Consider the following 22,266-nt stretch of genomic DNA (forward strand, 5'->3'; position numbering starts at 1 on the left):
CAATAGCAGCACGCAACGAACTAGTCGATTTAAGGCTTTTTAAAGGGCGTTAACAGGGCCGACAAATGACGAAGAAGGTTTCCACATGGGATTCCAAATGATCACCCATATTTGTCTCTCTGTTGGGGAGGGCTGAGGCTGCTATGCTAGTACTTGTTATTTTAGTGCTGATAGCCTGATACGGAGGAGCGTCCAACATGGGTAGAAAAAGACTTTAAAGTTATGCAGAAATTGGATTATTTTGTAGAGTTTCTTCCATTTCAAAAGGAATTTTACTCTTTTTTTTAAGAAAAGGACTCTTAGTTTACTTATCAATTAGCATCCACTTTACGGTCTTAAACTCTTATATGAGTGCCATATGCTAACCCTGCTAGTCGGCCGTATGGGTTGCGAATTAAAGATCCCTAGTCTTGGCCGTAAAAAAAAAAAGATCCCTGTGATCTTGCACCTAATGCTCCCCTGTCACTGTACCTGGCAATCTTCTATGCTTCTTTACCTTTCATGGGGAAAATATACTTCCATTGTTTGCATTTGGTTAAGAGCAAATTGACAACTTGACCTCCATCCCAACTTAGTGGGCCATCAACATTTAACTTATTTTAATCAGTTATTTTTTTTAAAAAAAGAAAGAATTTTATTAATTCTCAATCATTACATCGAGTTGATACAATAATTATTAGAAAAACCCACTTCCGGCCTCTACAAAAACATATACAGCCTAAACCAAACAAATAAAGAAACTGCCCAGCACGGCAGCACTCTAATGATTCTGAATTAATCATGAGACTATAGAATTAGATCACCACACATGTGCCGGGAGACAAATAGTCAAATACCCTAACCATTTGCGTCAAATTTTAATCAGTCATGACTCATGAACCACTGTTAACCTGTAAGCAGAAATTGACAGCCTACCCTTACAATTTCCCCCCTAAGCCACTTGCTTAATTTCCCCGCCCCCCAACCCCCAGACCACTGGAGCAAATCCACCTAGAGCCTAACGCCTCCATGTAAACATATGATTGAGAGCTCTCACTCACTCACTCCTCCATCATCATCCTCCATCCCATGTTGCTATGGAATCTTCCAAATTCCAATATGCCTATGCCGCTCCCAGCCAGCGGTCAACCAAATACTAAAATTTCATGGATCATGGGAAAGAGCCAGTGCCGGCCGGCAGTCCAGTTACCCACTGGCATGATGCATCTGCTACCAGCTCGTTGTCCGATCGAAGCCAAATATAAGTACCAGCAGTCCAGCACAGCACGGAGACGTAACTCCGATGCTGACATGTGGCACCATGCATGGCTGCAAAGCTATAGCGCGGCCTCATCGCCACACGCTGCCACAGCCGGCTGCTGGCCGGCCAGGTACGTGCGTTCCGCCATTAGTAAACGGCAAAGCTCCGGCCGGAGCCGTCGCGGTCGCCGTCCGTGGTCCGGATGACCCAGTAGTACGTGGGTTGCAGTTGCAGTACACGATCGAAGCATGCAGGCAGCAGCTAGCAGCGTCGCGTTTGCGTGCGTCCAACTGGAACTGGGGGATAAAAACTATCGCATCGTCGCGAGGTCCTCGCATCGGGATTGGCACGCCGGCCGGAGACGACAGTGACCGGCCGGGAGCCGTAGTAGGGGCGAGGACGACGTCGTCAGGCAAAAAAGCGCTGCGCCGTCTCTTGCGCGCGGCCTGGTGTGGAGTGATGGGTTTTGTTGGGTTGATGGGCACTTGGAGCAGAGACGTCATGCCTGCAATTGTTTAAAGGGTGGTGGCACTAGACAAATGCTTGCTTCCGGCGTCGTCTTCCAAGATGGACGCACTAGGCGTACAACGATGATTGTAGGATTAATAGATGGTTTTGATGCTGACAGGGGCTAAAATTCATTTGGTGGCCGCTCATGGCCGTCGTCTTGCGGATGGGTGTTTAAATTAGGTTTTCCTAGTGAGCTGATCTATGAGCTATCTTTCGAAGAAGAAATAACCTTGATTGCTATATATATGTTCACTTGACTAGGTAAATCTTTCTCAACTTGTTGACTAGAGTCGTCGATTACAAGGGGTGAAATCTAGCGATATTACTTTAAGTAGTGTTGCTGTTGCCGTCTCTCACTCTCTCAAGAAAGTGGAGCGTTCTTATTGTTGCATTGCATTAGGTACTTTAAATGCATCTTTCAATCCACCAGGTTACTTGCGCTATCTGATTTTGCCCGGAGAGACGGCTGACTAATAAAATCAATTAGAACGCTCTTGGAAATCTCTGTCCAAATTGCCTAATTGAGATATTACTCATCGACAAATCTGAATTCGGGGAGTTAAGATTTTGCATGTTTTGCGTGAAAGAAGTTCAGAATTCACCGGAATTCAAATCCCTGGCTATTTTCGTTGCAGACAAATCATATCGCCATCGCTATGCTACATGCTCTATTTCTTAAACAAGAGACCAGAGAAGAGAAATCTCAATCAATCTATTTCAAGAAGAATTGAACCAAAACTCCAAAAGGATAGCATTCCCTAATTGGACCACCTGCTCCAGCTGTGTCCAACCCCCATTCCAATTCCAGCAGCTCCATCTGCCAACTTGAAGATGCTCGATGAGACAGCTTTCCAGTTTGCAAACACGGGCGCTCAACTCGTACACTGTCTCTTGTGGCATCAGCAGCCCAAACCGGTGGCATATGCTCGGCATAATCCGCCTCGCGATTACATTTGTGGTTACTAATATAATTAAGTAAATTACATGACTGACTTCAATAAAGTGGTTTCTTGTCGCGGTCTGGGTCAGAAGGGCATCGAGAATCAAACGCTGATAACGTTAACATGCCGGGCGATGCCGCCATCAGCGAAAGCCGAGTTGCTGATAAACTAAAGCCGCAAGCAGGAAAATGCTCTTCATTTGTTAAGCTTCTGGTGATGGCCGATGCATATGCTTCGGTAAGCGAAGGTGGGACCAAAATCATTGCTTGCGGTGGTTGTGGAACCGACCCATGAATTCAACGGGCGGCGAAACTGTTTATAAATCCTAGCTGCGACCATCCTAATTTGACATCAGCTAGCTCATGGAGTTTGCTTGCAACCTTCAGCTAACACGCACCTGAAACCATTTTCCGATCGAGTTGATCCACGCGCGCACACACCGGACTCACATGGTTTGATCATGGTGGCTTCGCAGCACTTGGCTAACATTATCATCTCTTCCGGACACATGAGTGGTGTTCTAGTCTTTATTTAGAGTGTGCCTAGAGTTCGCTATATATTGTTTGGCGATATATACCGGAAGGTTTTTGTTAAATGCTTCGTATCAACTCAATGTATTTTGATTGAAAAAGTAACAAATACTTGTTTTATTCGAAAAAAACTACGCAACATTCAAACAACTACTACTATGATCCATATTCCAAAAACTGATGAAGCAAAGAGTTTGTACTCAGTCATCTCATACGGCATCTGGTCAAACTACCTAGGAGTAGCCTCTATATATGCACCCTCAAATATAAACGTTATCATTGTCTAAAAAATATTCCAAACGTTATAGAGAGGAAAAAACTCTTATTAAGTTACTTGTTAGGTGTATGCTTATTAGGGCCCTGATCACCTAATCATGAGGCTGTTTTAATCCTTGTGCTAGAAGTAGTGGCAGGCAACTAAACAATATTGAATCATGATGAGCTCTTGGCCTTTCCTCGAGAAGCATCCACAACGAGCTCTCGTCATCGAAAAAGTGTTTTGGTGTCTCTACTCTCCACCCACAGTTTCTTGAAATGTCCTTAATTTGTTGTTTTTGTGGAAGTCTCCATCGCAAAAAAAAAAAAAAGAAGAAGAAAAAGAGAAAAAAAGAGAAGAAGTTGGTTGCAGTTGGGAGCCTATAGAACTGAAGCACTTTGGATCTGTAAGCAGCTGACCACAACCAGGAAAGTTAATTTACTTCTCCCTGCGGAAAGGACGAACGTCAAGTACGGTTCTAGAATCATAGGAATGCTAGGTCATTCAGCTCTATATATGTTGTTTTCCATATGTACAACCAGTAAGAGGGCGTCAACGTGCTTAAGGTCCAATCAATCAGAGCATGACAAAGTACTACTCTTTTTTTTTTGAAGAAATACTACTCTTTCTTGGATAAATCACATGTACAAATTTCATTTTGTTTTAAAAATATAGGGTATACTTAGCAACTTGTAATATAATCTAAGCACTTCATATAAAGAAAAAAATTTAGCCGACGGCATATGTTGATGTTTAGTCGCGATATGAGCAATTTGTTATTAGTTTGGCAGTGATAAAATAGCCTTTCTATTGCTGCATACCTACCAGGTATAGTATTATTGCGCTATGCGCCTGATAAAACCAAAATAAGATGTCAGTGCGTTATACAATAATCGTGGCGCATTTCTATGTAATCTTAACTGAGAAGCTACACATGTACCATCTTGGTTCCAAATTATAAGATATTTTGATTTTTTTAGATACATTAATTTTTGCTATGTATCTAGACTTAGTCTATATTGAGTGCATAGCAAAAGCTTAAGTGGATAGCAAAAGCTACCATATCTGAAAAATTCAAAATATCTTATAATTTGTAATGGAGGGAGTACATCCATTCACTCACTGCAACTAGTGCTCAAGCTTCATGATAACCCATGTATAGCCTCATCTCACGGGGAAATACACATCATCCTCTTGGATTATTTTTTTTTTGCCATTACATCACAAGCATATGATAAATTAGCCAGTGCAAGCCTTGTTGGAATATTTTGAACTATGGGATTTATTAGGAGTGGTATTACAGGAGGGGGTCCTGATAGGCACATTTGGAGACTTTCATCCTCAGGAGAATATACAGCTAAATCTGCCTATGATGCGCTCTTTGAGGGAGCCCTCAGTTTTGCCCCATATGAGCGCATCTGGAAATCTCGGGTGCCCCCTAAGTGCCGCTTCTTCATGTGGTTAGTTGCTCACAATCGTTGTTGGACAGCAGACAGGTTAGCTCGGCGAGGCCTTCCTCACCCTGACCGGTGCCTATTATGTGATCAAGAGAAAGAGAACATCCAACACCTACTCATTGGATGTCTGTTTGCAAGACAATTCTAGCATGACATCCTACATAGCTTCGGTCTTGCAACACTTGCCCCGTAGCCAGTCGATTCCTCCTTTGATGCCTGGTGGGATAAGGTGGTCTTGACAATAAGTGAAGATGCGCGAAAAAGATTGAATTCCCTCATCATCCTAGGTTCTTGGACCATATGGAAGCATTGAAATGACTGCGTCTTCAATGGCGCTACCCCTAGATTATCTACGGCTTTGAACCTGGCTCGGGAGGAGGCCATTTTATGGTCTTTAGCTGGTGCTAAGGGGCTGTCCCTACACGTAGCTTGGGATGGTGGTTAGAAGGTCTTTGGTCAGGTCTTTGGTCAGGTCGTCTTTCTCAGTCATAGGCGAGTAGTTTTAGTCAGTTTGTTTGTGAGTGTGGGTGCGTGTTTGGGTCTCTGTATGACTCTTTTTTCTTCTTTTAATACAATGATACACACTATTCGAGAAAAAAAATAGCATTATAAGACTTTTTGGCTTTTCTAGATACATAGATTTTGTTATGCACTTATTAGATATATACTATATCTAGATATATGTTAAAATAATACATCTAGAAAACCTAAAACGTCTTCTAATTTGGAGTAGAAAAGATTGGCATCCATCATCCATGTCAATTAATACTTTTCCATGTTCAACCTTTAATAGGCAAATGCATATTCGGTCTCAGTGTAACTTTTTGCATCTAAAATGTTGAACTTCCAAGCTAGGCAAACTAGAGTGAGGTAATTTGCTGACATAGCTGTAATGCATGTATCTCTGGATAACCTTGCCCTTAGTGACACAATAGTTTTAAATGTGTTATATGCATGAAAACAATAATTTCAAATTTGTAATATATAATTAGCATGAAACATTAATTTGAATGTAATCTTAAAACTACAATCTAAATTTTACGCTAACACTATATAACCTGGCTCTAAAAAATTTCTTGGTTATTGAGAACACTAGTAATACTGTTCAAAGCCCCACTGCCATTTTATGCTAACAACTAAGATTGAAATACACTAGCTACAAATGAGGGAGACCCGGAGACCAATTGTGTGTGACAACTAGGGGCACCCAAACCCACATATCGGACTGCCATCCCAACAACTGCTATCACTCAAGCATGCATACTATGGGTTCCTATTGAGTTGCGTACAGTGGTTAGTTCAACCTAAAAACTTAATCTAGTGAGGAAGAATAGTGGGTAATTTGTTTATACTTCAAAATTCTCCCAGTCTCCTTTATATATGCAGGATCCTCAGGAAATAGAAGCCAAGTAGTTAATTTAGTTAATGGTGCCTACCAAGCTTCGAACTGAAGGCCTCTGGCCTTATATTGAGTAGCATGCATTGACCATTTGAAACTTAAGCTGTATATAGGAAAGGCTAAACAATTCACTTGCACCCCAATAGTTCCACAACTGATACTTAAGCTAGTTTTGCACGATTATAATGATCTTTTCCCCGGTAGTTTATTCATTCGCACTACAATTAATGGTCTGGCGCTTTTTAATGGCCAATTCTTAGCACTTCTGGAAGGAACATGTTGGTGGATACTATCTCCAATTTAGCAAAGAGTCATGCTTTGGTTTTGACCTAAGCTAAACTATCCTATGTTTGACCAAATTTACAGAGAAATATTATCAAAAGTTATAACATCAAATAGATTTGCTATAGTAATATTTTTAATGATAAATCTAATAATATTTATTGGTATCATAAATACTAGTATTTCGCTATTTTGTGGAGACTTAGTTAAATTTAAGATTATTTGACTGAAATAAAACTAGTGACACTTTTTACAGGTGGAGGTAGTAGTAGTCTAAGAAACCAAACACATTCGTAATGACCTCGAAACCAAGCAAGTTAGCAACACAAATACTATATCAGAAAATTTATTTTTGGCTCGGCCAATAACTTTAAGGTTGCTCCAGTTAGACTGGATTTGTAGCTTCTAGAAGCATAGAGATTGTTAACTTTGGATAGGTGCTTATTATTATTTCAGAGTAGCGCAATGGAAATCGATGCAACTTTTTTTTTAAGAAAGAGGTCAAGAGGTTTGCCGTGATTTTATTAGATGATAAAAAAAGAAAGTAACAGAGTTACAGAAGTGACAACTTGGCTACTGAAAACCTCGGTTAAGACCACTACTTGAACTAAAAGGCTCCGACTTAAAATTACCGTGGCAAGCCGGCCGACGCTCGAAACTAAGGCCTTGTTTAGTTCGCAAAAAATTTTGTTTTTGACTACTGTAGCATTTTGTTTTTATTTTCGTCTATATTTAATGCTCCATACGTGCGATTAAAGATTCATTTGACGGGAAATCTTGAAAATTTTTGGAACTAAACAAGACCTAAAAGAGCAAAAAGAACAGGCCACCGGAGGTGCTGCCAAAGCAACTAACAGGAACTACTCTTCGTGAACTGGCTCCTTGTCACAAGATGGAATTGATGTGTGATATCATCTTTATAGAACATAGCTACTTGACTTGCTTGCATGGATCGTTGTTGGAATGTTCTTCTATTTATTTCTTTCTATATACAACTGCATCATATAGAATTAGATATGCAATAAATTGCACTAATATTCCATTTCTTTTATATTCTTTGATGTCAGAAGCACACGATATATTAGCTACTTGATAATAACAGATAAAGAAAAAAAAATTGAACTGTCACCAAGGGAAAACATCTCACCTGAATAGTACTGATTATGATCAACAGCCTCATTCATAGGAAATAAGTAAAAACCCTGATGTCCGGTTAATTTGACTGGATTAAAACCAATATAGTAGCCCCAGCACAAGAGCTAGATCGTGGCATATCCACTAATAAGAAAACAACAAACACGTCCCAGCACAAGGGCAAACGATAGCACAACCATAGATATGGAAGGTTAATGACGCCGCAACGTAATTATAGTCAGCCAAGCAGCAAGAGGTGACTCCGCAGGAGCTTGGCAAGGCTTTCGCCTGAGCCTTATGCCAAGGTATTGAGTCGACCGATCCAGGAGACAACAGTAAGATATTCTTCAATGACGCCTTTAAAAAGGAGATCATCGTCACTTGTTTGAGTTGAGTTTTTGTTCAGAACCTTTGTCAGTGCTCTAGTTGATCCGTCCGAGACGGAGGGAGGCACGCACCAACAGGGGGTGCCGGCCGCCGCCATACCCCGTGGAGTCGTTTACGGACTCGCCCGCGATAGTGGGAGGCGCACACAGGCTAGTAAAAAGAAAAGAATTTGCATCCATGTTTCAGTTAGTAACTTAGTATTGTAAAATATGGTACTCGCTTGTTAAAGCCAAAACATATAAGATGCCAATCCCTTATAATAACTGAATGTGTTTCATGCCATCCTTGCTCAATGCATATCCATTCGCTACAAAACAAAGAGTACGTATAGCTTCTGAGAATCTGAATCCTTTCGTGTCAAGGATTTTGAACTTTGCGCTAAGCAAACTAAAGTACATGGCTGCATGCAATTTGCTTCCGGATAACCCATGCATCTTGGTGTAGGACACCTGCTCCTTAGTGACAACAGTTTTCAAATGTGAGTTTGTTAACCACTGGCAAGGCATACTCTAAGAAGCTGATGCGCTGGCAAATACATTTCTATTGACCTCAAAACCAAGTGCAGCGTATGTAACATCAGTAGTAGAATACAACACAAGGGACAGAGAAGGAATTATACTTGATTTGGAAGCGTGAAGTTTCTTTTTTTGTTTCAATAATTGTGGCGAATCAAAAGATTCTTGTGAACAATGGTTGGATTAAGGGTAGCAGTTTAGAACCCCCACAGACAATCCTGTGAGTCAGGGTGCGTGGCTCCAGTTGTTTGTGGCTTGAGCAGTTGATGGTTTTTGTAGCCACTATCGCTGAGTGCCAATGATGCTGCATGTCCCTTGGCAACGGACCATACATATCCTAATGCAAAACTCACAGGTTTTTTTTAAGTACTCGTATCGCTCGACGACATGCCAACGACCCGTGCCCTTCCTCCAACCATCGTCGAGATACATGGAGGAGCGTTTGTTTGTGTTTTTCTAAAGACTGAAAATACTGCCCAGTTGCCTGCCGTTTGCAACTTGCAAAATTTAAATCTCCCTGCCAGATCACTCACGATGAGTCACAAGTAGTGTCCGGATACCAAACTCGCCTTCCTGTTCACACAGTGACGACAGGGTCCCATCCCAAATATTGTTCAGTTCCACTCAAAAATCAAAAACATTGCAAGATTCGATATGACGGTGAATCTTACGGCATATATATATATATATATATAACATTAAATATAAATAAAAATAATAAATAATTTTTCTAATTTATGAGACAAATCTTTTAAACCTAATTAATTAATAATTATCAAATAAAAACGAAAAAAAATCACCCCAAAGCAATGTGCTGAGGTCACAGCCTCACAGCGCATCCCTGCCCGTCGGTTTCTGAATACTGAATGGTGAAGGAACAATAGGACATTGTTTAGATGTCAAAAGTTTTTTAAGTTTGATACTATAGCATTTTTATTTGTATTTGATAATTACTGTTTAATAATTGACTCACTAGATTTAAAAGATTCGTCTCACAAATTACAGATAAATTATGCAATTAGTTATTTTTTATCTATATTTAATATTTTATTATGTGTTTAAAGATTTGATATGATAAAAAATCTTATATTTTTTTTGGAATTTTGAAGGCATGCCTAGTTTTTGTGGGCGGCTACAGTTGACGGGAGTAACTAGGCGATCATGTGAGACTAGAGCCATCAGGTTGTTTTGTTTCGCCGAGACACACGACCGTGTGGTCTTCAGTGGATCCTCAGATTTCACAGGCCGCTGTACTGCACTGCACTGCACGCACTTCAGAACACGGGTTCCCTATTGTGTGTTTGTGTACTGCTTCTGATCAGGAATCAGATTATTATAATATGATCTCGAGGGCTAAGGTAAAAACCAAATAGCTAAGGCAAACGCGCGGGAACATTTTAAACGTGGATGGTAGAGCTAGACATCGATCGGACGCTCACGGACTCTGCAGCAGACAAACCGGTCCCTCTATGATACTGTCCTGCATAATCAAGTCGCTAAGCGCGAAAAACTATTAAACGTGGATGTCATTGCCCTGCACTGCACATATATGCCTTGAGATGAGGGCGAGGACCTCTCCTCCGGTTGTGAGGAATCAGATCAGACGACGGCCTACAATGTAATCAAATCAAATGGCTACACCACACAAAGAACTTGTAAACGTGGTGGTTGGTGAACTGTGCTGTGAGCCTGTGACAGTGGGCACTCAACAGCAGCGCTCAATGCTGCGCGAGGAAGAAGTGCCTAGTAATCCATATCGTGTCTAGGCCCTAGCCTACGAGGAAGGAACATGCATGTGATCGAATCGACAAAATCCTGAACGAAAGATTCTTCTGCCTTTGTTTACATTTTTTGGTTGTTTTGTTTCTGAGATTCTGAGAGGAATCTGCCTGCCTAGTGTATAACCGTGCAAGTGTAATGTTGGGAGTTGGGACTCATACATGGGTCGGGCCTTCGTGGCGCGAGCAATGGGCTATAAAGTGCCGCCCCGTATGTTCCTAAGGCCCATACACTGTGCGGCCCACGTAAAAGGCGAAAGGCCGCCGCAAGCCCCTGTAGATGCTCTGGACGGACAGTCTGGCCTGCAGTCCTGTCAAAGACACAGACCCTCCGGCCTTCGCGAAGGAAGCTTTTTGCTGCTGCTGCTGCTGCTGGGTTCCAGCTTGTAGTAGGCTTTCCTTGGGACGGATCGGAGAAAGGCAAAATAGAGGGAGCTCGCCGGAGGATATGAACTCCGGCTGCTAGTAGCTACTAGCTAGCACTGCAGCGCCCGCTTCCTTCCGTGGCAAGGCATGCAAGGGAGCCACCGTGGCGCCCACGCATATGCCTGCAGCGCAGCACGCTCCGATCCGTGTCCATGTGCAAACGTGAGGTAAAGTGCCCGACTAGCTAGCCTAGCCTAGCTATATACCCGGCACGCTCTTGATCGCTCTTTTGAAATGAATCCTTTCTCCCCGGCGCGAAGAGATACGCATACTACACGTACAGGTGTACGTTTTCGGTAGTGGCTCGATTGGTTCTCTCCATCTTGCAATGATGGATGGTCGGGAACAAGCGTGTCTTCTCGCTGAAAAGATGCCGCCGTGCGTCAAGCCGTGACGCGCTGACACATGCAGCGGGACGCACCATGCAGTGGATCTGCATGACTGCATGCGAAACCAGGAGCTGCGGCCTGCGGATCCGGCCGGCGGCAAATTATCCCGTGTCATCGAGGCATCACGGTCGCGTGTTATGTACTGTATATGTTACTAAACAACTAGCACAGGGTTTGGTTAGTTGGTACCCGACCCACGTTTATCTCCGATCCTGTGGTCATCTTGCGCATCTGGGGTTTGGCATTATTAATTGTCAACACTAAACCATGGGTTATCATGAACAAACACGCTAATTATAATATCCCACACGAGAAGCTCGCCATCATAACACATATCCTCGTTGTTCCTGGTCCTGGGTCGATCGGGAACGCTAGCAAATTATGGCCTGATCACTTGCCGTGGGGAGCAAAACTTTCCCTAAATCGCTTGCTATGTCTTTACACGTATATGGGGTAATCGATCATTTCAGTGTCAGCCTTCAATTGGGGCCCCACACTTTGTTCTAGTGGTGGGACCTCGATGGGACCGGCCGGGTCTGAACTTGCTTGGATGTGACGATAGGTTGACGAGTTCATCTTGGATGTAACCTGGGACCTACACACATTTGTAGGCTAAGCTGCACTTAAGCGTAGGGAGACAGTTGAGAAATTACTCCATGGGTCACCACAGCCATAATCAGGCTAATTAACAATCTGACGACGTCATTTATTCCGCTGCAGATCTGACACTACCCTTTTTATAAACAAAATATAGAGACCGAAAATGAGAAAGCTTATTGTTCTAGCCTTCCACAGTGTATTTTGCTTTCTGGCAGCTAATCGATCTAGTTTTATGATTTCTAAATATGGCTTTATTATTATTGGTTTCCGACAGCATCAGCGATGTTGGCAGTGCGTGCATGTGATGGTTTGCGTTTCTTTTTCTTTCTCATGCAGAATAATATTCCTGAAACTCCAGTGGGCTTTGCTGCATTCCTCCGTTCTCCCATATGCCATGTCTACTACGATCGATCTAGCTAGGCACTAGCTTGTCAAGTAAGAGCAGCCAAAGGGCAAAAGTCGGCACATGTATGTCACTGCTTGGGCAAAGCACGGGCATGATCATGCGTTGCAACAAAAAAAATGAATCTATAATTCCACAACAATTCATGGTAATTTGAATTGAACGTGTATTGTGCTAACGGGGTTCACAACATTCAGTATGTAGTTAATCATCAATATTACATAAGTTTTCACGAAACATAAATAATTATTATAATATAATTCAAGTTTTATATGAGATACAAACAATCTAGTTTATACCGTAATAAGAGGCAGAGCTAGAAATGAAATTGTATTTTTATTTTAGGTGCGGGGGTCAAACATGACAATTTATTTGTTTCAATATTTAGTCAAAATAAACAATTCCTTGTTCACATCTTCCTAATTGATGGCATGACTAAGAAACAAAAATTTTTGTGGCATGAATGTGGTGTGGTTGTGGCTTATATGGTAGTTATATCTGAAATTTGATGGAAAGAGAAAATTATAATATGGAACGAAAATCCTAGTCGAAAAACAAGAGGGTGCGGTGACAAATAGGACCAAAGGGAAACATGTGTGTGGATGTGATTGTCGAGGAGTGACATTGATGCGGGGTGTGGGCAAAATTTGTCCCAGGAGTGACATATGGCAGGGTGACGAAGTCTGGGTAGTGGCATGCCGTGTGGTGGAGGAAAAAAAACACCACACAAGCTCCATTCGTCCTGCCAGAACATTTGCTGCTTTTTAGTTGTAGATTTTTTTTTTCCTTTTGCTGTTTAATGTGGGTACTGCAAAAGTACTCAACAGTTAGTAAACATTATATTGATCCCCCAACGTGATTTGTTGTTGTAAAGTTTAACGCATACATTACAAATACACTCAAGGCCCTGTACAACTAGCCACCCCTAGTACTCTCAAAACGTTTCATGCATAGCACATCCTTTTTTACTTTGGTTACACTTTGAACAATGATACCTTCTGAAACCATATGGGTAGTCCTTTTCTTTTCTCTTAGCAAAGACAGTATCATGATTCTACTAGATTTTATTATAAATAATAACAAAAATGACGATCGATGTGTTCAAAGTATTGTTTTCACTGTATATGTCGTGATGAGATGTCGAAAATATAGAACGTGTGTCTTTTACACCGCATGTGTTTTACTACTACCGTGTTCGACGAACTAAACTAAGAAGTCAGTACAGCACAGATTTAATTTGTCCCAGCTAGTATATGTGAACGATCTAACTAGATTAGAAAAGCGGAGCATCGAAGAAGTACACACTTTGTTAAAAGCAGGGTGGCATGACACCTAAGCACGCGCGCGTCTTCCAAATCGGTAGCCCCAACCCTTTCTCCACAGCTAAGCTAGTGTGAACTGTGAGTGTGTGGAGTGGAGGTGACCGACCCTTTGCTTGCCCTGCCTTTCCCACTCCAGCTCGACGCGCCACTATATATACTAGTCGACTTGCTAACGCATCAGCGTCACCCTCCCCGTCCCCGCCCAAGGCACGATCGAACAGAGAAAGATCTGAGCGCCGCCCCGGCGAACGGCGACATATACAATGGTGAAGAACCCAGGCAGCAATGGCGTCCTCACGGCGACCGCCTTTTCTGACAACAAGCTGGCCAGGCCGGAGAGCGGCGTAGTTGGCAATGGCAAGGCGGCGGCGAGGCCGTACAAGGGGGTGCGGATGCGGAGCTGGGGGTCGTGGGTGTCGGAGATCAGGGCGCCCAACCAGAAGCGCCGGATCTGGCTCGGCTCCTACGCCACGCCCGAGGCCGCGGCGCGCGCCTACGACGCCGCGCTGCTCTGCCTCAAGGGCTCCGACGCCGTCCTCAACTTCCCCGCCACCTCAACCTCCTCGTCCGCGTCCGCGTCCTCGTCCCACCGGCGTGCTGACAAGGACGACGACCCGGCTGCCGGCGGTGGCATGTCACCGAGGTCCATCCAGCGCGCCGCGGCCGCGGCTGCCGCTGCGATCGACGCCGACGCCGGCGGCATCAGCGCCGACGACAGGTGCTCTTCCAGCGCCTGCGCGATGACGCCGACGTCTGCCTCGCTGTCGTCGACGCAGGGCAGCAGCGATCACGTCCGCCAGGAGCAGCACGCGACGACGACATCGCCCGCCGCGGCCAGCACCGGCTCGCCGCCCGAGGGAGAGGAGCTGTGGACGGACCTGGAGGCGTTCGCCTCGCCCAAGTTCATGGATCTGGTGGACACCGGCGCCGCCGCGCCGTTCTCGTCGACGTGGGAGGAGCCCGAGGACGACGGCGAGTTGATGAGGCTGTGGAGTTTCTGCTAGGCCTGTAAAGATCAATCGCTATGCCGTGCCAGTGTGCATGCATTGTTCCATATATTTTTTTTCTTCAACCTGTCAGTATGACAGAATTGCAAGGAGTACCGAGCTGGAGTAGGTGCATGCATGCCTCCAGCCAGCCAGCTTCCACCAAAGATTCTTTTGTTTTTTGATAAGATCAAAAAGATAAATTTAATTATTTGTACTCATCTGAACAGTAAAAGTTCATGCATGCATGGATTGTTGAGCGAGCGAGGGCATTGGATACTTTTGCAAGCTAGATTTGCCTCCATTTTGTTTGTTGAATCACAATTCTCGTGATCGCTTAATCTAATCAGAAAGTGCTCGGAAGGACGCGCTTTGTGTCTCCGACGATCCTGAGGAGGCTTCGCGTTTAAGCAGTTTGCAGTTGCACGCTAGCTGTGCTGTACCTGTACTGCTGATTCTATCATAGTTTTTGGTGTTGTAAAGGTGAATGCACACGCTGCTTTTGATCCAGCTCGAATCTAGCGCACCCGTCGTTCGCGTTTCCTTTCACACATCTACTAGTTTATTTTAGAGGTTTGCGGTTAATCATCGGCAATATGAAAGGAAGGGTGTCAAACGGGTGCGTTCATCGGCAAAACTTCTCAGTTACACATAGTACCTGGTGTCGTCAAAAATCGTGCTACCTGGTCCTGGTGGCTGCTGCAACCTCGGGTGATTGAGTCAGGCCCCAAGGGCCAACCGGCCAAACAAAAGATAACAAGTTACGCCATCGTATAGAACCTTAGATCCATGTTACTACTATTAGATAATACTCCCTCAGTCCCTAAAAGCTGCAATTTCTAGAGTTGTCCTAAGTCAAACTTTTACAACTTTAACTAAATTTATAGAAAAAAAATGCTCAGATTTATAGTATCAAATTAATAATATTAAAATTATTATAGAATATATTTTTGAAAGATACTTATTTTATGTCATAGATATCAATACTCTTTTCTATAAAGTTGGTCAAAGTTAGAAAAGTTTGACTGGCACGGATTCTAGGAGTTGAAGCTTTCGGGGACGGAGGGAGTAATCTATATATGTGTGGTGTAATAATGTAGTGGCCAATAAATTGTTGAACAAGTCATTCAGCTTATCAGTCATTACTTTTCAATCATGGAACAATGTTTTTCTCTCAAAACAAATTAGCATCAGCATCCGCGTAAAAACGATCTAAGATAACTAATAAACATTTAATTGTCCATGATGTCGGCAAGTATTCAAACAAACTAGGAAGCACACGCGTCGGTTCTTGAGCCTTTGAATCGAACAGTCACTACGCAGCGATTTGGGAGGGTACAGAGAGAAGTACGTACGCATGTTATGTACAGCTCAACAGAAGAGGAAAAGTATTGTTATAGGGCACTTACCTCTCGTAGATCTCGTATTCTCAATCCTAATGGTAGATACCCTATGATTGAGCCGACGAAATTCTTGTGTGTGATCGGAATCTACCAGACAGGTAGCGGTTTAATGTAACCAACATCTAATCCGTAAAGCTAGGTGGCTAACTCAACTAGTTGGATTAGAGGTGTATACATGCATCTAATCATTTATATTCCATTATTTTGTTCTCCAAAGAGTGTCATTCTTGCTTCTCGGGAGTCAATGAATCAAAATTTAACGAAATATATACCAAAAAATTGCATCAGTTTTCGGAATTTTCACTCTTTGCTCTGAATATAAAATTTTGATATGACCTAAGCTTCATTTAACCGAAACTCTAGTTACAGAAGCATAAGAACACGAAAGGGTGTGCTCGCCACAAAATGAAATTACAACAGAGCCCAAGAACTACAATGCAATGAACATTTGGATCTAAGAACAGCTTCAGCAGAATGCATTAATCTTCCACTATGAACATTTGCGGCTCGAGGAGCTGCTGCATATGGCTTAGGGGAAATGTGCACTCTGTTTTGTGATCATTGTCGTCTTTAGCTATAGGACCAAACTTAAGAGTACTTCCGCCATGTATCGCCACTTCATCTTGGCTTGACCAACAGGTCATGCATTCTCAGGCTGATGACACAGAAATCAACTCAGGCTGATACCTTCAGATCATCACTGGAATCAACTGCAGTTTTCTGGGTCATTTGTTCAGATGCTTCTGTGTCAACCGCTTCTGAATGATGATTTTCACTTATAACATCATCAACTTTTTTCTCATTGTCATTTACCACGCTATTCAAATTATCTGGGTCCTCAGACACTACAAGATCAGATGTCTGCCCGCTCCGAGCAAGAGTGGTTTCAGGGCTGACACCCATACCTTGTGCAAGTGCTACATACCGAAGTACTAGTTGCTTGTATGAATTCAAAAGGCTTTCTACATCAGCAACGGTCAGATCACCAGCACGGGCAAACAGGAAGGGGTACTCCTGGAATTTTTTGTTCAAATCATCTTCATTGAGGAGCTCTGCTGCTCCTTTCTTCTCTAAATCAGAAACAGATTGCACCTGCTCAACATGTTTACCACTCACAGTCACATCGCTGTCCCTTCTCATATCCTGTCCTGAACCTTGGACGTGATCTTTCAAAGATAAGCTGGCATCAGAATTCCTGTTAGCTTTAAGATTTTGTGATTTCCAATCTTGGACATCAGGATTGGCTTGACTATCCTGGTTTTCTGAGTCAGCTGATAACCCCAACAAACGTTCCCTTGCCGAATCCATCTTCCTTTGAAAATCCAGTTCATTCATGGATAATGATTCCCCATCAATGTTCCATATGAAAGACTCAGCAGACAATATGTTTGTGAAAAAGTATTGAGCCTCTGACACCAATCGTGTTTGCCGTCTATATCTTTGTATGTACAAAAGATTTGAGTGGAGCTGCGGAGGATTAGCCTGCACTAAGAACATGTGCTTGATTATTACAACAATCCTGACTGTTATGTGAACAGCAAAAAAAAGACTAATAGAATAATATTGAAGCAAACAACAAAAGGATCCTGACATTATTGTCTAGATTTGAAACAAAAACTATTAAAGCTACTCAGGCCACAAGGGCAAAAATTTCAATTACTGTTAGAAGATAACCGCAATACATTTGCTAGTGCTCAGTGAGACTATTGCAGAAGGGCAAAATGTAATAACTTATTTAAGACCACTTATTGGTTATGTGTGATTGACTAAACAATACTGACACCTATACAAGATGCTCCAACTCGAAGTCCTTATTGATCAGTTCAACAACTAGTTTCTCATTATTATGTTCATACAATGTTAGTCAGCGGTTCTATTCTTGTCTTCTTGAATCTTTTCAAGAACCTAAGAAATACATAGTTTGTCTGCTATTGGAAGTATAATCATTCTTGTAAGCAAAACTCAAGCAGATCCTGACTAAAAGTTATTAATCTGGAACAACTGCACCATATCACTAGCTCACTATTGAGTCCATACGTACAAAGGATGTATCTGAGTAGATAGCTGCAGCCATAGTGCTTGAGGGAAAGGAAATGAGGAACAAAGCAAGGATGCACCATGCACGGACAGTCCAACACACTTACGGACACCTCACAAGTCACAAGAGACATGTCCAATGCATCAGATTTTATCAGACACTTTGCTGATATTTTTCCAACATATATAAAAGCTAAGTAATTCTACCAAACTGACACCGGCACAATGAAACTTTGTCCTTGTGTGTTAATGGGGGTTGATCTTCAATGGGGAACTGGATATAAAAAGTACTCATGACAACAGATACTTCTTTTGCGAAGGCTATAAGCCATACCTTTATGGTGACATAGATGAGGACCGGAAGAAATTCATCAGCGCCAGGGGGGTTTTCATTGGACACAATCGAAGCATTTAAGAGTAAGTTATTAATAACTTTACAGCAGTTCAGAATGCAGGCAAGCTTATCCCTTGGAGCTTTATACATGTTTATTTTCTGCAGCTCCTTCTGTGCGAGCTATACCAAAAACAAGAACAAGTATCAATTAGTCACACCTATATGAAGAATAAACAGCTGTTATGAGGTCTATCTAAATACATGGCTTGGACCTAAATAAATGGCTAGGCCAGTGGGTCGCAATGTACATTTGTTGTCTAATTTGAAGATCAGCACATCCACTGACAATGAATCATAGAAGTTCACATTTACTTCAAAACTAAATGAGTCCTTAACTACTACTTGAGTGGATAGCTCAGTGGCTGGCAGTGGTAACAAATTGAACAGCAAAAATTTACAATGGAAGTGTAATACTTGAATGGAATGGCATATAAATAGTAGTGTATAGAGTATAGGCATATATTACATAGAAAGGTCCAGCAGGCAACCCAACCCAAGACACAAGTACACATCCAGCAAATAAAATGCCCCCAAAACGAGGGAAGTTAATTTTTTTCATACCAGCCAGGATGTTTCATTCTGGTACTCTGGTTTTATATCCAAGTTTTCAGGCCTTATAAATTGCTGTAGCAAAGACATTTTCTCAAAAAGTTCTTCATCACTCTTCACATCTTCTGGGACTGAAGCAAATACCCGATTAAACAGCTTTGTCATAACATACTTCTCAAGTCCCTAAAAGAGAAGTCAAACATTATCAAACTCCAGCACATACAACTATTATCCGGTATACAGCATAATAAAATGATAAAATTTTAGTCGGTATACAGCATAATAAAATGGTAAACTATTAGTCAGTATACAGCATAATAAAATGGTAAGGTATTAGTCAGCATACAGCATAATAAAATGGTAAACTATTAGTGAGTAAATTCTGGAATGACTAATACCTTTTTTTGCAAGATGCATTAAACATTAAAGCATTAGTTTCAGCTGCTTGTATGAATAGAACAACGGTATTACTATTAGTAGAATCGATTAGCAGTTGGCAGTATTATTTACCACTTCTAGTCATAATCAAAGAAAAGGGCAGCATGACTATTGTAAATGAGTGAAGTTTTGACATCAAATGCCATTTTATTGGACAGGGAATTACAAATTAGCAATGATCAAAAAGAGTAATCAAATTTAAATAGAAGAGAAACTACTCAATAATATGTCCACCAAGATGAAGGGGCAAGAAAATTAATTAAGAGCACTAACAATATGCAATGAAACCAAATCCAATATCGACATGTTTGATGCTGGGAAGATTTAAAGTCATCTTGTACCCAAACAAGACAGAATAAGTCTTTGTATTAGGTATTCTGATATCCGAAGAAAAGAATAAATCCCAATTGAGTGGTGGGTATCTAGCAAATACTTCTCACAAATATACGTTTACAAATATTTCAAGAGATCATTGTAGTGGATTAGCAACAAGATTTCATTCCAAGAAGACATTTCTATAGTTGAATGATATTTGGTAACAATGCTGTTTCAATTAAGGATGACCAAAATAAGATGGCAGGATATCCTATATGGTACTTTTGTAATAAATCTGAAACTATTTTGCATCTTTCCTGAGTTGCTAACTTGCTACCGCAGTTTGGAGCATGGTGACCCTGTGTTTTAATTCTGCTTACAATACAATATCTTTTTAACATTACTTTGTCTCAGTAAGCCAATGTTTTACCAGCATGTGTGGTTCTAAACTCCTAAGAGATGAAAGGAGAAATCAGCACTGGTGTGGAAAATAACCATGGCGTGACTCCTCCACAACATCCTGGCAACCTATGAGACTGTAGGAAAAAAAAAACCTGCAGACTCAGCTACTGACAGATGAAAGAGACAAGTAAATAACACCGACTATTGATGGGTTTCAAAAGGCTGAAAGAATGTCACTGGAAACAGTGGCGGGTCCAGGATGGGGACAAAGGAGGGGCTAAATAGTAAACACTTAGGGTTAAAGCTAGAGATTAATAAAGATTTAAGATTAACTAACACTAATTTAATGGAAAAATCAGACTCATAGGGGGGGCTGGAGTCCACCCAGCCCCCCCTTTGGATCCGCCCCTGACTGGAAACTAAAAACATGTGTAGTACTAGCCCTGCAGTGTGAGCGTTATTCATCCGGTATTTGAATCTCAGTCTGCTTAAGAATTAGGCATTTAGTGTGGTTGCTCAGTGCTGAACATGAGTTAGTTCATCTTTATTTCTGACTCAGGCATCCATATGAACAAAAATTTTGAGCCACGTTAATAGCACTACAGAGTGCAGAATAAGGAAATTACCTCACCAGCGCTCTCAAGTTCTTCCTCTGAACTGCCCGCCCAAGGAGTGTGGGCTCTGAATGCCCCTTCCATGTTTTCCAGGAACTCCTGGACAGCAGCACTATCTTTCTCTGGATCAGGAGCTCTGTTTGAGAATGTCACAATAAAGCTGTATGCATGAAACATAACTAGTTAATTTCAAACATTTTGAAAAATGACCTACATAAATGTCAAATATTAATAGCTACTAAGTCTAGTAAGAAAATGAGGCAACTCCACTGCATACAGCTGCATTTGGAAAATTAGTTCGGGAAACGTTTATTCACAACTCTGGTCTTCTTGCCCCATTAGTAACATAAGATCAATTAGTAACATATACTCAGCTATTGTGATTATACCACAACTCAAGTCAACCTTGGTTTTGTACCAGGCACTATTGGGAAATTCAAGCCATACTCTGACCCCAAACAGGAAACAGACAGTTAAAATGAAATAAAAAATTAAACTCACTGCATTAAGCCCAATGGATGTACTCCATTATTTTCTACCAACTCTGGCATCGTCTACATATGCTAAAGATAAAGCATACACACAATCAATCAGGTTTACGGTATGGTACATATGATAAACCTCAATGCAAAACTATCTCACATTGTGAGATGTCTCTATCATATTGCAGCTTGAAAGGCATCCGACAAAGTAACCTAATCCTGAAATCCAGAAGTGGCTCAAAAAGGAATTACCTGTGATCCAGCTCGAACCTACATAGACGATAGGTTCTCCAACCAAATACCAAACCTAGGTTAAGCTCTGCAAAAACAGACCCACTGACCCTACAAGCTCGCAAACACCGTTGGCTTGCATTTCGAAGAGCACGGCAATGAAATCCCGTTCGTGCATCTAATTCCTACTTCCCTCCTCCCGCTACTTCGGCCACACAGGCCACTAGAGCTCAACCAATCGCAATATGCTTCGCGGCGGATCTCGTCACCCACGAACTGAATGAATCTCACATGAACCTAATTTCACCCATGGGATTGAGGGGGAGTGGGCGCGGGGGCTAGAGCTGACCTTTTAATGGACTTGACGAACTCGGCGGCGGAAGGCTGGCGCATCCGCTCGAGGAAGTCGTGCCAAGCCAGCGGCGCCGTCGAAGAGGCGTCGGCGTTCCCCTCCATCGTCGCCGGATCGGAGTGCCCGGCAGTTGAGATCAGCGGATGAGCGGATTGGCTGGGTTCTGAGGAGGTTGGAGAGGGAAGTCAAGGTCGCCCCGGATGGACCGACCACGCGGCGATTTTCTGTACTGTCGGAGTCGGAATTGCCGAGGGTATGGATGTACTCGGCGCAACCGGACGAGCAAGGTGGGGGCATTTTTGCCCTTCGGCGTTGTTCTCGTGTTTTTCTTTTGTCTCTGTGTGTGTTTTCCTTCTCATTTCGACAAAAACAAGTCATGAAAATAAAATTTATTGAGATGGGTCGTGTTTAGTTTATTAGAGAAAAATTTTGTAACAATGTAGCACTTTTGTTTGTGGTAATTATTGTCCAATCATGGACTAACTAGCATCAAA

General features: G+C 42.2%; 2 protein-coding genes across 2 annotated transcripts; one reads left to right on the top strand and one right to left on the bottom strand.

The window, feature by feature from the left end:
- Positions 13,709 to 14,776, top strand: LOC8078813 (ethylene-responsive transcription factor ERF014). Its single transcript, XM_002465466.2, has one exon. It carries the CDS (start codon positions 13,833 to 13,835, stop codon positions 14,571 to 14,573), a length of 741 nt encoding a protein of 246 aa, XP_002465511.1. The 5' UTR covers positions 13,709 to 13,832; the 3' UTR covers positions 14,574 to 14,776.
- On the bottom strand, positions 16,204 to 22,046 carry LOC8054296 (vacuolar protein sorting-associated protein 9A). Its single transcript, XM_002468096.2, has 5 exons — positions 21,770 to 22,046; positions 20,720 to 20,867; positions 18,951 to 19,121; positions 18,330 to 18,509; positions 16,204 to 17,440 (listed from the first exon to the last, which is right to left on the bottom strand). Exons 1-5 carry the CDS (start codon positions 21,874 to 21,876, stop codon positions 16,634 to 16,636), a joined length of 1,413 nt encoding a protein of 470 aa, XP_002468141.2. The 5' UTR covers positions 21,877 to 22,046; the 3' UTR covers positions 16,204 to 16,633.

Source organism: Sorghum bicolor, chromosome 1, assembly GCF_000003195.3.
Source record: "Sorghum bicolor cultivar BTx623 chromosome 1, Sorghum_bicolor_NCBIv3, whole genome shotgun sequence".
Classification (NCBI taxonomy): Eukaryota; Viridiplantae; Streptophyta; class Magnoliopsida; order Poales; family Poaceae; genus Sorghum; species Sorghum bicolor.

Excerpts from the sequence above, each read along its gene's own strand:
- LOC8078813 (XM_002465466.2), top strand. The coding sequence starts at position 13,833 with ATGGTGAAGAACCCAGGCAGCAATGGCGTCCTCACGGCGACCGCCTTT.
- LOC8054296 (XM_002468096.2), bottom strand. The coding sequence starts at position 21,876 with ATGGAGGGGAACGCCGACGCCTCTTCGACGGCGCCGCTGGCTTGGCAC. Across the intron at positions 18,510-18,950 it reads AGAATGAAACATCCTGGCTG|CTCGCACAGAAGGAGCTGCA; the intron begins GTATGAAAAAAA and ends TTTTTGGTATAG. Across the intron at positions 17,441-18,329 it reads TCATCTATGTCACCATAAAG|GCTAATCCTCCGCAGCTCCA; the intron begins GTATGGCTTATA and ends TTCTTAGTGCAG.